General features: G+C 45.0%; 1 protein-coding gene across 1 annotated transcript; it reads right to left on the bottom strand.

Moving 5' to 3' along the window:
- Positions 1-2015: 2015 nt before the first annotated feature.
- Positions 2016-6294, bottom strand: LOC124664624 (U-box domain-containing protein 33-like). The gene is made up of 8 exons (XM_047202097.1): positions 5985-6294; positions 5433-5554; positions 4503-4624; positions 4101-4205; positions 3736-4015; positions 3480-3620; positions 2877-3404; positions 2016-2768 (listed from the first exon to the last, which is right to left on the bottom strand). The coding sequence occupies exons 1-8, from the start codon at positions 6292-6294 to the stop codon at positions 2016-2018; spliced, it is 2361 nt and encodes a 786-aa protein (XP_047058053.1).
- Between the last annotated feature and the right edge of the window lie 5932 nt (positions 6295-12226).

Below are 12226 nucleotides of genomic sequence, written 5' to 3'. Positions count from 1 at the left end.
GATGTCTTTTGGCCTCTCTCATCATCTCTTCATCTTTTTGCGTGGTTTTCACCTACTTGACGTAGTGAGCTAGTGCTGCAGCGTATGAGAAGTAAAGTGAGACAATATCTTATTATCTAGTTACACGTAGATAAAATTTATATATATAGAGGACAAAACATTATTCACACAACTAAAGGTTGGTATATCATTCTGGTTTTAATCATGAAGTGAATGCATGTTTGTTGCAGTGGTGGTGTGTGTTTTCACTTTTCACCGTTATAAAACCTCCCCCAATCTTTTCAAAATAGGATATCATAGATGGCTGACAAAAGCTTATTTTGTTATGCCATATCATAAGCTGATCTAGAAACAAAAAATTATATATCACCGACAGGTCATATGTCAAGCCTCTCACATCTGTGTAGTGAAGAATATGGGCTGAGTAGGAGAAACCGACTCCGCGCTAAGTATATTTCCAGTCGGTTGCTTTGCAGAAACAACTGTAAAATAAAATGTCGGAACAAAAATGTATTATGTTATGCCGCCATGTCTCTGAAAATAGTCAATGGAACCTAGGTGTAGGTGGACCCGATTATTTTAAAATTGAAAAAATACTATTTCAGTGTTTCAGAAAATTGAACTAACTCATGCACGTTCATATTACCTTGATACCTACTCTTGCATATTTTGAAGAAAAATACGACTGTATGTGACCTACTTGAAAAGATAAAATGAAATTTTGCGTTTCTTTGAAAAATACAAACCCAACACTTATATTGTTTCTTGGACATTAATTTTGTCTATTTCGCACAAGTTATATACATTTGAATTCTAGTTTTAAACTTGGCATTCACATAACTGCATATACATTCTTTACACCCATGATTTATGCCGTATTTTTTAGTATTTTTCTGAATTTATGAAGTGGCAGACTAGGATTTTACTTAAAGGGTATGCCGCACCAAAAAAAACAATTAGAGCATATTTTGATAAAGTAAATTTTATATATCAATAATAACCACTCTCTTCGTGCCGAAAAGCATGTCGCAGGGAGTAAAAAAATTGTAATGCAATTCAGTATACAAAGCAATGAATGACATGTAATGCAAAGAATAATGTCATTAGACGGTGGCCGGCGCCAGTGCCAGGGGCGAGGGCATATAATTCACGACGCTTCCATTAATACGAGCAGCAAAATCGGTACCATGCATTCTAGGAGGACCAACAAAAGCAATGGTAAAGATAAAACCTGCTAATAGTCGGTGTCGTATTTAGGACTCATGTCTGTGTAGAAGAGCACACTTTACTTAGAAGGTGAATGTTGAAAGTAAGAAGAATATAGAATAATAAAAAATAAGGTTCCTAATTCCAGTAGGTCTGAATGCTATTAGCTGCTAAATAGTCAGACTCCACACTCTGAGCAGGATAAGAAATGAAAAATAAGGAACAATGTTGGTGTATGCCGTAAATCAGCTAGTAATCAGAAAGACATGGCTTGACCAATATGATCCTTTGGCTAGCAGGTATTTTAGGTGTGTGCGTTGTGTGCTACACGGCCTGATCAATTCGTCGACCTAGTAGCTAGCTAGCTTGTACGTGGGTTCGGTTCTCACTCCTCAGCCAGAGTCAAATGCACCGGCAAGGAACTAGCTCAGTTTACTAATCAGCCAGCATATACCTACGCGTAGAAGCAAGTTTGGTCAGATGATACATGCACGAGCTGGACTGCAGGGTATGCCGGTGCATACCCGGCATACCTTGTAGGTCCGCCACTGGCTATATGTACGACAAGTTATGTACGATTCACGCACGACACAAAAGGATCAACCGTCCGTGTGTGGTCACAACACCCCACGCGGTTAGATAGTCCATCGTACAAGAATCGGACAATAACCTGTGGTATGTGAGGCAATTCCGATGTTTAAAAGAACACTAACGGCAAATTCGCCTCATTTCTCAAATAATTTGGTTTCAATCCGATTTTCTCTATGTACACGACGGTTCAAGGGATTGGTCATCTCCACTTCCAGTCCTCATCCGACGACCGACGATGATGTTGTCCGGAAGTTGGACGGCGTGGAAGCGTCATCATCCGACGAAGCTCCCGCGAACGTCGGCCTCATCAGGGTCTCCACCACCAGCCACACCTCCCGGGCAAGATCCGGCCGCCGCCTCCTACTCATCTCGGCACACCGCAGGCCAAGGTGCGCCAGCTGGTTGGCCTGCACGAACGGCCAGCTCCCCGCGGAGGGATCAATGATGGACTGCAGACCCCCCTCCTCCATGGCGTCCTCCACCATCTCGGCGATCTTCTGGGGCGGCCTTCCCGTGAGGAGCTGCAAGACGATGATGCCGAAGGAGTAGACGTCCGAGCGCGGTGTGAGCTCGCCGGTGGACAAGAACTCCGGGTCCATGTACGCGAAGGTGCCCCTCGGGTACAGCCTGGTGGTGGTGGTGGAGGTGTTTGGCTGTGTCAACAGTCGGCAGGTGCCAAAGTCGCCCAGCTTGCTGACGAGGTTGGCGTCGAGGAGGATGTTGGCCGGCTTGAGGTCGCCGTGGATCAGCGGGTGCGGCTTGCTGGAGTGGAGGAAGGCCAGGGCCGAGCACATCTCGGCGATGATCCTGGTGCGCACCTGCCATGTCAACGGCGGCGTGTTGTTGGTGCAGGCAAGGCGGTCCTCGAGGCTGCCGTTTGGGAGGAACTCGTACACTAGGCCAAACACCTCGCGGCACGACCCGATGAGCGTGACGAGGTTTGGGTGCCGTACTCTGCTGAGGACAGCAACCTACAACCAAATGGTGTCAAACTGCAGAATCAGTCATCAGACTCGACTCTGTGAACTGAACTACAAATGTCAATGAATCAATTATGACCATCTGTAGGAATTACTTACCTCTTGGTTGAATTCTGGCTGCCCCTGCAGGCTCTTTGAATGCATCAGCTTGATTGCTACGGTTGTGCTGCGAAGTGAGCCTCTGTAGACACATCCGAACCCACCCTCGCCGATCTTGAGTGCTTCGTCGAAACTTCGAGTTGCCTGTTCAAGCTCAGAGGCAGAGAACTCGGTGTTTATTACTGCATCAGCCGCCGGAACCGACACTCTCTGCTCCTTCTTGGTCTGCCTCAACTCTTCAGCTGTAGCACCCCTCTCCTGCTGCAGCTTCTCTTTATCTCCCCTCAGCTCTTCTACAAGGTGCTTGCTTGCCGCCAGCTTCTGCTTCTCATCGTCCAGAGCAGACTTCAGCTCCGTGATGCACTGCTCCAGTATGACATGCTCTTCGCCTGCATCGTGTAGTTCCTCGTACAACGTCTCGCACTTGATTCTTGTTTCTTCCATCTCCCGCCTCTGTATTGAGAGTGCCTCCTCAATTGTTCTCCGCTGTCTTAGCTCGTGATGATACAACTTCTCCAACTCCTTGGCCTGTAATAGAAGCTTGTCTGTCATCAATTTCACTTTACAACATATGCTTCTCCCTGAGGCAGAACCAGAAGTTACCTTTTGAAGAGCTGAAAGCAGATCAAGTTCTGCCTTTCGGCGCTTGCTTGATTCTTCAAATACTTCTTTCTTCGACTGTTGAGATTCACGGAGTGCCTCTTTAAGTCTTCCATAAATGTCTGCATCACCACCTGGGTTCTCCTGTATCGCACAAACACTTCAATTGTATACATATATACGTTGCATTTCACTTGTTGGAGAAATTTCTATCTAGCTTGTGAGACTTCAACTGGACAGTAGCCAAACTGATACTTACGAGCTCTTGAGAAGGAGGTGGAAAAAACTCATCATCAGACTCGTGCATTGGATGCCCCATCGCGGATCCGGACACACTGATGGCATCATCATTCCTTGACCACGAACTTTGCAATCTGTCCAGATCCTGCCGTGGACTTCCATTTGAGCTTGGTGCTTCACTCTCTGACTGGGGAGTCATAATTGATCTCATATGGCTGGAAATGCTGCTCGCTGACAATGTTGATGCAACTGTGCTTATGGGCGATGGTGGTATCACAGGAATGGTTGTGTTCGCTTCCCTGCAGCATTGAGCCATTGACAGGCGTGGTGATGTTAACGGACATTTATATAAGACAAGTTCTTAATCCTTTGGCTTAAGCTTACCTGGTACATATCAGTTGTCCTTTACATGTAAACCATATCATACATGATGAGGCTCCTGCCTCCATCAGTCTGAGTGCTTTCTTGGACTTTGGTGTTTTCAGTTTCCTACAATTTTCCCAAAAATGTTATTTATGAAATCTTAAATTGACTAGTTTAGTTGATATTCGGCATATCTAAATTATCAGAATATGGCATGTTAACAGAACTATCAGGTGTTTGGTAGAAATAGAAAGAATTTTGATAAAATGGAAAAGGGCTATCTTTTTAAAGAAATATACTAATTTGATTAATATCAGGAACATGAAATTGAATAAATTTATGCTCCACTAATTGAATGATAAATGACTACAAGCGAAGGAGATAAACGGTTTAAACAAAAAATACCCAAAATTTCAAGCATACTTTGAGTAATATTTGTCTGATGCTGCTCCCATGACAAGCTTGGTGATGCCATGAAGGGTAATAAGCTCCTCAATTCCTCTAGCAACATCATCATTCTCAATTATTATTTTCTCACAGCTGACCTATGATAGTAAAATGATAAAAGCTAATTATGCAATAATGATACATATAAAGCAATTCTTAAATTCTCCTCATTAATGGTAAGTGCATACTGGATTTACTCTACATATATATAAAATAGAAATTATATTATGTGATAAGAGCGACAAGAGAAATTGTACTTTTTTATATTTCTAACACACACTTGAGATTGAACTAAATTTTGAAATTTGGTTTGCTAGAACACTCCATAGATTGCAGCATGAATAAAAATCCTCCAAAAAAATAATGTTGATTCTATTGCTGAAGCAAAGCAGTGACATACCATGTGTTGTCAAATGAATTCCACTTTTTACCCTATAGTTGTGCATTTATGACACATATTACCCGTTTAGTGGAGATTCTACCAAAATATCTCATTTAGGAGAGCTTAAACATGGTTTTATCCAACTTTTGCATTTTGCTTGTTTTGTTTAGATAGCACCGGCATGTTACGTCGATGTGGCACGAAAATAATGTGTAAAGATCGGAGGTCGGCATCGACAATCATGCCCAGATTCTCATCTCTATTTGTTCCATTCCTTATCATCATTTTGAAAATTTCGAACATTGTTGATCACTTCACACCTTTCTCAATGGTACACATGAAAAAAACGAGGGTCCAAAGCTTCTAAAAGGGCTACTCTAGATGAATTTTCATTAAATGGGGTAATAATAATAGGTGTCAAAACTGCACAACTAAACGGTAAATAGTGGAATTCACTCTTATATGTTTCTGGTTCCCTAATTAGTTTATCCGTGAGTGAGAATTGCAGAAGTAGGGAAGAAAACCTTCCGTAATGCGCATAGAAGAACATATTCGTCGAGTCTTCCCGATGCCTTCTCTAGCTCCATCTTTCTGTGGTCCTTGACCTGTTCTGGATCCATCCTGGTATAATGAATTTTTGTTCCCACTGTAAATAACAGACATTCAAGGTGTTCATAAGGTGATGAATACAAATCCTGTCAAGTTTACTCTGAACTCTTAAGCAAAATAGGACATGTGGTTGTCTGACCGCATAAAGGTAAGATGCAAATTTTCATTTAGATGGAACTGGAATATTTATGCCTGATGACACCCTGTGTATCTAAGCTAAATAAAATATGCTTTGGCTGATGCAAATTTTCGTTTTGTCATCCTGATGACGAAATGAGATGGAGAGCCCTATTGTTTTATATAGACAAAGTCAACCATTTGATTTGGCTTTCTGTTGGCTAATTAAAGAAAAATGCAAACGAAATCGCATCCATTTGCTTGATAATAAACAGCGCACTCGATCAGAATGGCATCGTCATCCGACTGATTTCAACATTGGCAAAATCACCTAAATAACGAAGGCTTACTCATGGGGATCATCTGCGCGGGGCAGTGGACGTGCGCTATCACGAACTGTGCGCCGTCCTTGGCCAGGTTCTGCAGCGCCCACACCATGGCGCTCTTCCCGCGCTTGACCTCTTCCGAGACAGCCACGAACACCTTGTCCCCAGCAGCCTGCCTCGCCTCCTCTGCCGCCTCGCCGCCGGCATTGCTCACCTCCACAATGTCATGGCCGATGTCCGCATCGCTGCTCGCCGACATCCTCAAGCTGTACTGAGAGCTTCTTCCCGAAGTCTCCCACCGCCTGTGCGCCGCGCCGCTGGCCACAGCTTCCATCGCCGCTGGTTATGAAGAACGCCGCGCGCGGCCTGCTGCTATTAACGTTTGGCGTAGACGCGTTGCCACTCATCTAGCTGGGGAATCAACCGGAGACGACGGAGGATATTCCGAGGAAATGGACGGGGCGTCGGCAACTTGGGGCTTATAATTATTCAGGTCAACCGTCTCCGGCCGGCATACTGAGTAAACTCCACGAATGTCAATGTTCAGATTGTTCCTGAGGCCACAGCCTGCGTGCGAGCCCAGGATAAAGGTCGTGGAGCTGGATAAAAAAATAAATAAGTAGTGGTGTGCGCTGATTTCAAATACATACTCCCTTCGTACCTACGGAGTAGATTATATAGGGGTAGTATAGTTTTTGGAGCTATACCAAAAAAAAAAAAAGTAAATTACGTGTTAATTACACAAACTAACTCTCATGCATGCCCTCTCCAAAACAATGTTTTGACCAATGTATGTCTTCAATGATTTTCTCGTCCAACAACCATTCATCTTGGTCGCAGCCGTTCGGCCAATTTATTTCCTATAATCTGGTATCGAGAGAGTACAAGGAGTTGTTGACGTGTCTCTCTCGCACTTCTTCATGAGGGCAACGGTTGTGGCACTTCGGCGCTCACTCAGGCTAGCCTCCACGGGGACTGCCGAGTCAGCACTTCACATCGGTCTTTTTTTCTTCGATAAAGAAAATATATTATTAATATCAAAAGATACCAATTACATCTAGCCTCTGCAACAACGTTCCATCCTATTGGCAGTACGGATGCACACAGCTAAAAAAGAGTAAAGAAAACTAAGAAATAAAAGTCCCGCTACAGCATTCCAGATCTAGCAACAACAATACAACCACCACCGTGACAAGTCAGCCCTGAAGTCACTTCTTCTGACTTTACCATTGACCAAAAAGTCACTTGATGTCACCACAGAATAGAGCTTCGTGCCGCTCCCTCCGGAGCCAAACGGTCGGAATAAAAACATGGGTGCGCGCGACCGAATACCACCCGATCCAGCAAATTCCAGGCAAAAGATGCACTGTTCCATTCGTCGGCGGAGCTTTCCGGAACTCATCTCTCCAGCTAGATCAAGGCAAACCGACCTTCGGTAGATCTTCATCTTCGCTTGCGGGAAACCCGAGGACCGCCACCAAAAACAAAGCAAGACCAGCAGCCCCCACGCCGCCAGTCCCTCCTGCCGGATCACCAGGGAAGAGGACGGCGACGCGGATCATGCGTACCACCGCCGAACCGTCACCGGGGTGATGGCAGCCACCGCTCCACGGAATCCTCCATGGCTACCGATGGAGATCATCAGGCCCCGGCCAAGTAGTCGTGCTGCCCGGCTTCCTCCACCGTCGCTTCATCACCTCCCATGGAACGCCGCCGCGAAAACCCTCTCCTCCCCCTCGTCGTTCGACGGAAGGGGCGTCGCCACCGCCGCCGGGGCCAAGGCCGGAGCCGGGGCCGAGGCCAGCAGCATCGGTGGCTGAGGGGCAGCCGTCCGGGGGAGGCTACTCGGGGCGGAGCGGGTGGATCCTCCGCCGCCGCCCCCGATGGGGGCGGGAGAGGAGGAGGGTGGCAGCTAGGTCAAGCCGTCCGCTCTGGGAGTCCCTTCAGTTAATGTGTATCAGTCCACTAACTGTACCAGGTTTTTCTTGATTCTTCCATTCCTAATCTTCCTCTACTATTTTGTTCACATCGGTCCTTGATTGGAGGTGCTCTAAGATCTGTGCGTGTCACAACATGACTTTCACCTACATAACCAATCAGCCTAATTCATCTTTCCAGTGCCTGCATAAACTGTGCGCGACACACCCATGCTACAGCGGCCGGTCAGACAGCACCCAAACTGGATGGTTTCTTCTCCAGACTGGAAGTGGCATGTCCAAGTTACCAATTTGGACAACCATATTTGTTTATTGTCAACATGCTTGGTAATGAGGTGTCACTTTATTTGGTTGTCTTTAAGGCTGAGTAGATAGAGGCTACTACGCATAGATGGCGCATATCCACCTCTTTCAAACACCGTGCCACCGTAGCGAGGAAACATCATCCGTCGATGCATTTTCACGGGAAGTTAGATAGGTAGATGCTGTGGTGTTTGGATGCACCGGGCATCCATCGCCGTGCGTGTTCTGTGGCTAGCTATGACAGGTAGATTTGTGTGTCCTAGCGTCGTAGTAGGCGTTGGCGGGTATCGTTTCTACCCCTGTAGGCATGCTGATATCAGTTAATGTTGTGCTGCCATTCGGCCCTTTGTTCATTTGTCATTTCACCGACTTATGTAGAGTTCCCTTCGGCTGTTTTTCACGGAAGCTACCGCCTCAGTAGTCTCCAGTGGGTCCAGCACAGATGTGCTTCAAGGGTCCCGCGTGTCACATTGCAGCGGTAGCTAGTCGTGCAGCCTGCCCGACTTCTTCTCTCTAGACCTAACTAGAGGGTACTTTGGCAACTCATGTATGCATCATATTCCTTAAAATTATCGCGCTACCGCGTGCCGTTGTGCGAGCCTGGTCTAGTTTTGATCAGGTGATTTACAATAAGGGGTGAGAAAAAATTGAAGCTATTGATGAAACCGGTCGATGCCACCATTTTTTTTATAAAAAGGACAGGGTTGTTGCCACCATTGTCGAATGTAGGAAAAGGTGGGTCACATGTGTGATTCATTTTCTCCTAGTTTTTAACAGCTCCGTGACATGCCAATTAAGTGCGGGCTTTTGATAATAGGACTGTTCATGTACACTGACATGTACAAGTATTTTTTTACACGAGTAATACACATAGAATGGGGCTACTTTTTTTATGGAAAGTCAACATGGCCTATTTATTTAGAGCTCTTTTACGGTGATTGGCACGGAACCTTGGCTCCGTTCCGGTTCCGTCAATTCAGAATTTTTGTGACCGTTGATTAAAACGAATTGTAAGTATTATGATGCTTTCAATTAGAAACCGTACATGCTAGCGGTCGTTTGACTCCCATAGATAAAACAAAATTCTCCAAGTCAAAATAGAAATTTCCTCTCCCTGCCTAACCAGGACGAGCGAACTCCTGCTCGCCGCCGCCGCATCCTCTTGCCAGCCGCCCCATCATCCCTCCACCGTCCCTCCTTCCCGCCGCCGCCGCATCACCCCTCCTCCGTATCCCCCTCCCGCTGCCTCACTCCTGTGATCCACCCGCCGTAGCCAGGTGGTACGACGCCCTCTCCTCATCACGCCGGATCCCGGCCGCCGCCGCTCTCTTCACCGGCGGGATCGGAGCCGCCAGCCACAACAGCAGTATCGTAGTCGGCCCTCGTCGCCTGCGGGATCGGACTCCACTGCATCAATTGGGAGGTTAGTTTACTGTGAAAATCTTAAAACATAATCTGTTTACGGTGAATCCACTGCATAATCTTGAAAAACTGTTTACTGCATAATGCAAATGCAAGCTATAAGCTGAATATCTCGTTCAGGCCTTCAGTTGGCAAAAGCGATATGCCATACACTGGAAAAATATCCTCCAGACATGTAGGCTTCAAATGATCTAGGAATTCATGTTGGGTAAAAAGGGCGCTTGTCCAGAGAGGAAAAAATGTAATTGGAGCATGGATGTTCCTATTTGGAATTTTCAGTCTGGGCATTGTTCAGTTTGTGGTCATTTTGATGCATGTGCTTATTTTGATCTGTTTGGTAAAACCGATTAAAGTTTGATAAATTGTGCTACCCAGTAAATGTTTTTGACATTTCATCTAGTATTTTTTTAGTGCAATAATACATTAAATATCAATTTGATTAAGGAAATCCAGCCTGCCAAGCACTAAGATTCAATAATCAGTCCAATCAAGTAAGGTCATCACAAGCCACAACAATACCAAATGGAGCCTTCACCTAGTTACTTGCGAAGTTGCAATGCAACGTCAGGCAGGCCGACTTGCTTATGCACATAAGAGAGGCTAACTTTCAACCAGAATAATAGAACCAGAAGAGACAAACCCATCTTACTAGGGAAAATTTTAAACATGCGCTTCAGTTAGGCAGCACTTAGTTTAGATCCTAAGTACTGTAGCTTTTATTCTGAACACATGGTTCAGTTACATGGATGCCAGCAACGGAGGTATTCACATAGTAGTCAGATTGATACCTTGCTAGACTGAGAGGTTCAGGTTAACATTGATTCAGAATCGTTCCTGTACAGGAAATGATTAACCTTAGTACATAACTCAATTAGAGGTAGAAATCTGTCCAATTTTCTTTTGTGGGTGCCATTAATTATTGTTTCTGTTGTGTAGGACAACAAGCTGCGAGAGCAAACTCTACGACAGGTGCATTTGAATACATGTGATGGAAAAACTGATCGGAAAAGAGCAAAGATGATTAGGCCTTTTTCCATAATTACAAACACTCCCAGGATGAATTGCTGTTGAACAAAGAAGGAGGGACCTATTTCAATACTCCCGGAGAAGACCCTTCTGTCCTTTTGCGTGTTAAAGAAGACTATGATGATGTTAAAGAAGACTATGATGGTGCAGAACCCTCTGGAAACTCGATGGCAGTGATTAACATGATCAGATTTCCCAGTATATTTGATGCCGCAAAATCTGAAGGCTACAAACGTAATGTTGAACATCTTCTAGTGTACTTATCTAGTCTACGTTTATATGCACTACACTACAACAGTGATTTGGTTTCAGAACATGAGGTTTACACTTCACAGTAGCATAAAAGATTATGCATTTTGATTTATGTATCTTGAAGTGTGATTTCAGTAGATAGAAATGGTGCTGGTGGGGGACAAAAGGATCTCTGCAGAATTTCGAAACATGATTGCAGCTGCTTTCTCATCATATGATCAAAGAGAACAGTGAGTGATGTGCTAATTAGTTGTATTATGCGTTCAACATAGCACCCTACTTCATATCTACTGATTAGCAACACGTTTTTCGTAGATCCAGTTGATGCAGATAGATCCCAGGAACATGACATTCTGGGAGAGAAACAATGCAAACATCGCGTAGATGGCACGGGGCAGCCCAGCGTAGAAGCCAGCGGTGGCGCATGTGTGTCAAGAGTTCAAGTGCAGCCCTCCCGTGACTTCTCCACGTTCGCTCCGGGAGCTGCTCAACAAGACGGTCGCTGCTCAACAAGACTTTTCTGTTTGCACCCAATAAAGGATAGGCTAGTTTCTTATGTTACAGAAAAGTCTTGTGTTCAAGCACTTCATGTGTTTTTTTCTATACGTGTAAACTTAGAGCATGTGCTACAAACTTGAGATGTTCTGACCTTGTTAGTACATATTAAGCATAAAAGGATAAAATAGATCGAATGGTTGCATGAAAATCTGGATGACTGCCATCAACAATTGTTCCTCCTTGCCTCTCCTGATCCTGTCTGCCTTTGCCGCCCTTGTTGCTCCAGCCGTAGTCGCCCTTGGTGTTCTAGCCACCGTCGCCAAGGGGTCACCAGGGAGAAACACCGCCCCGCCGCCCTGTCACCTCCTCGCCGGGGAGAAAATCTGGATGACTCTTCCAGCTGGCTGTGCGAACACATGGCAAAATAAGACAACGGAAAAGGATTAGTACCCAACGGAGACAAGCGTTGTATATATCAGATCGAGTACTAACTGAACTTCAAGCTAATTAGATTTCAAACTGCTTTCCACGAAAAAGAAATACGCAAAAAAAGATTTCAAACTGCTTTTATATTTGTGGAGATGAATAGAGGTCAACAAATACATCTGGAATTTCAGAAGTAAATTGCAGAAGCTAATTCTTCATATACTGTTGAACAGCTGTACTGTACTCTACCACGTAGAGTCATTCACCAAACACACTGAATATGTGAGGACCTGTCCAAAAAGGATCGGTTCAAAATACATTGGATCTAATTGTGCTCATATCTAAATCAAGATTCGAGAAACAAAATTGGTTTAGGCCACTGTTAACGACAGCGAATTGGGG

The sequence above is a fragment of the Lolium rigidum genome, chromosome 6, assembly GCF_022539505.1.
Source record: "Lolium rigidum isolate FL_2022 chromosome 6, APGP_CSIRO_Lrig_0.1, whole genome shotgun sequence".
Classification (NCBI taxonomy): Eukaryota; Viridiplantae; Streptophyta; class Magnoliopsida; order Poales; family Poaceae; genus Lolium; species Lolium rigidum.
The sequence above is the reverse complement of the archived record's forward strand: the minus strand, read 5'-3'. Positions and strand labels throughout refer to the sequence as shown.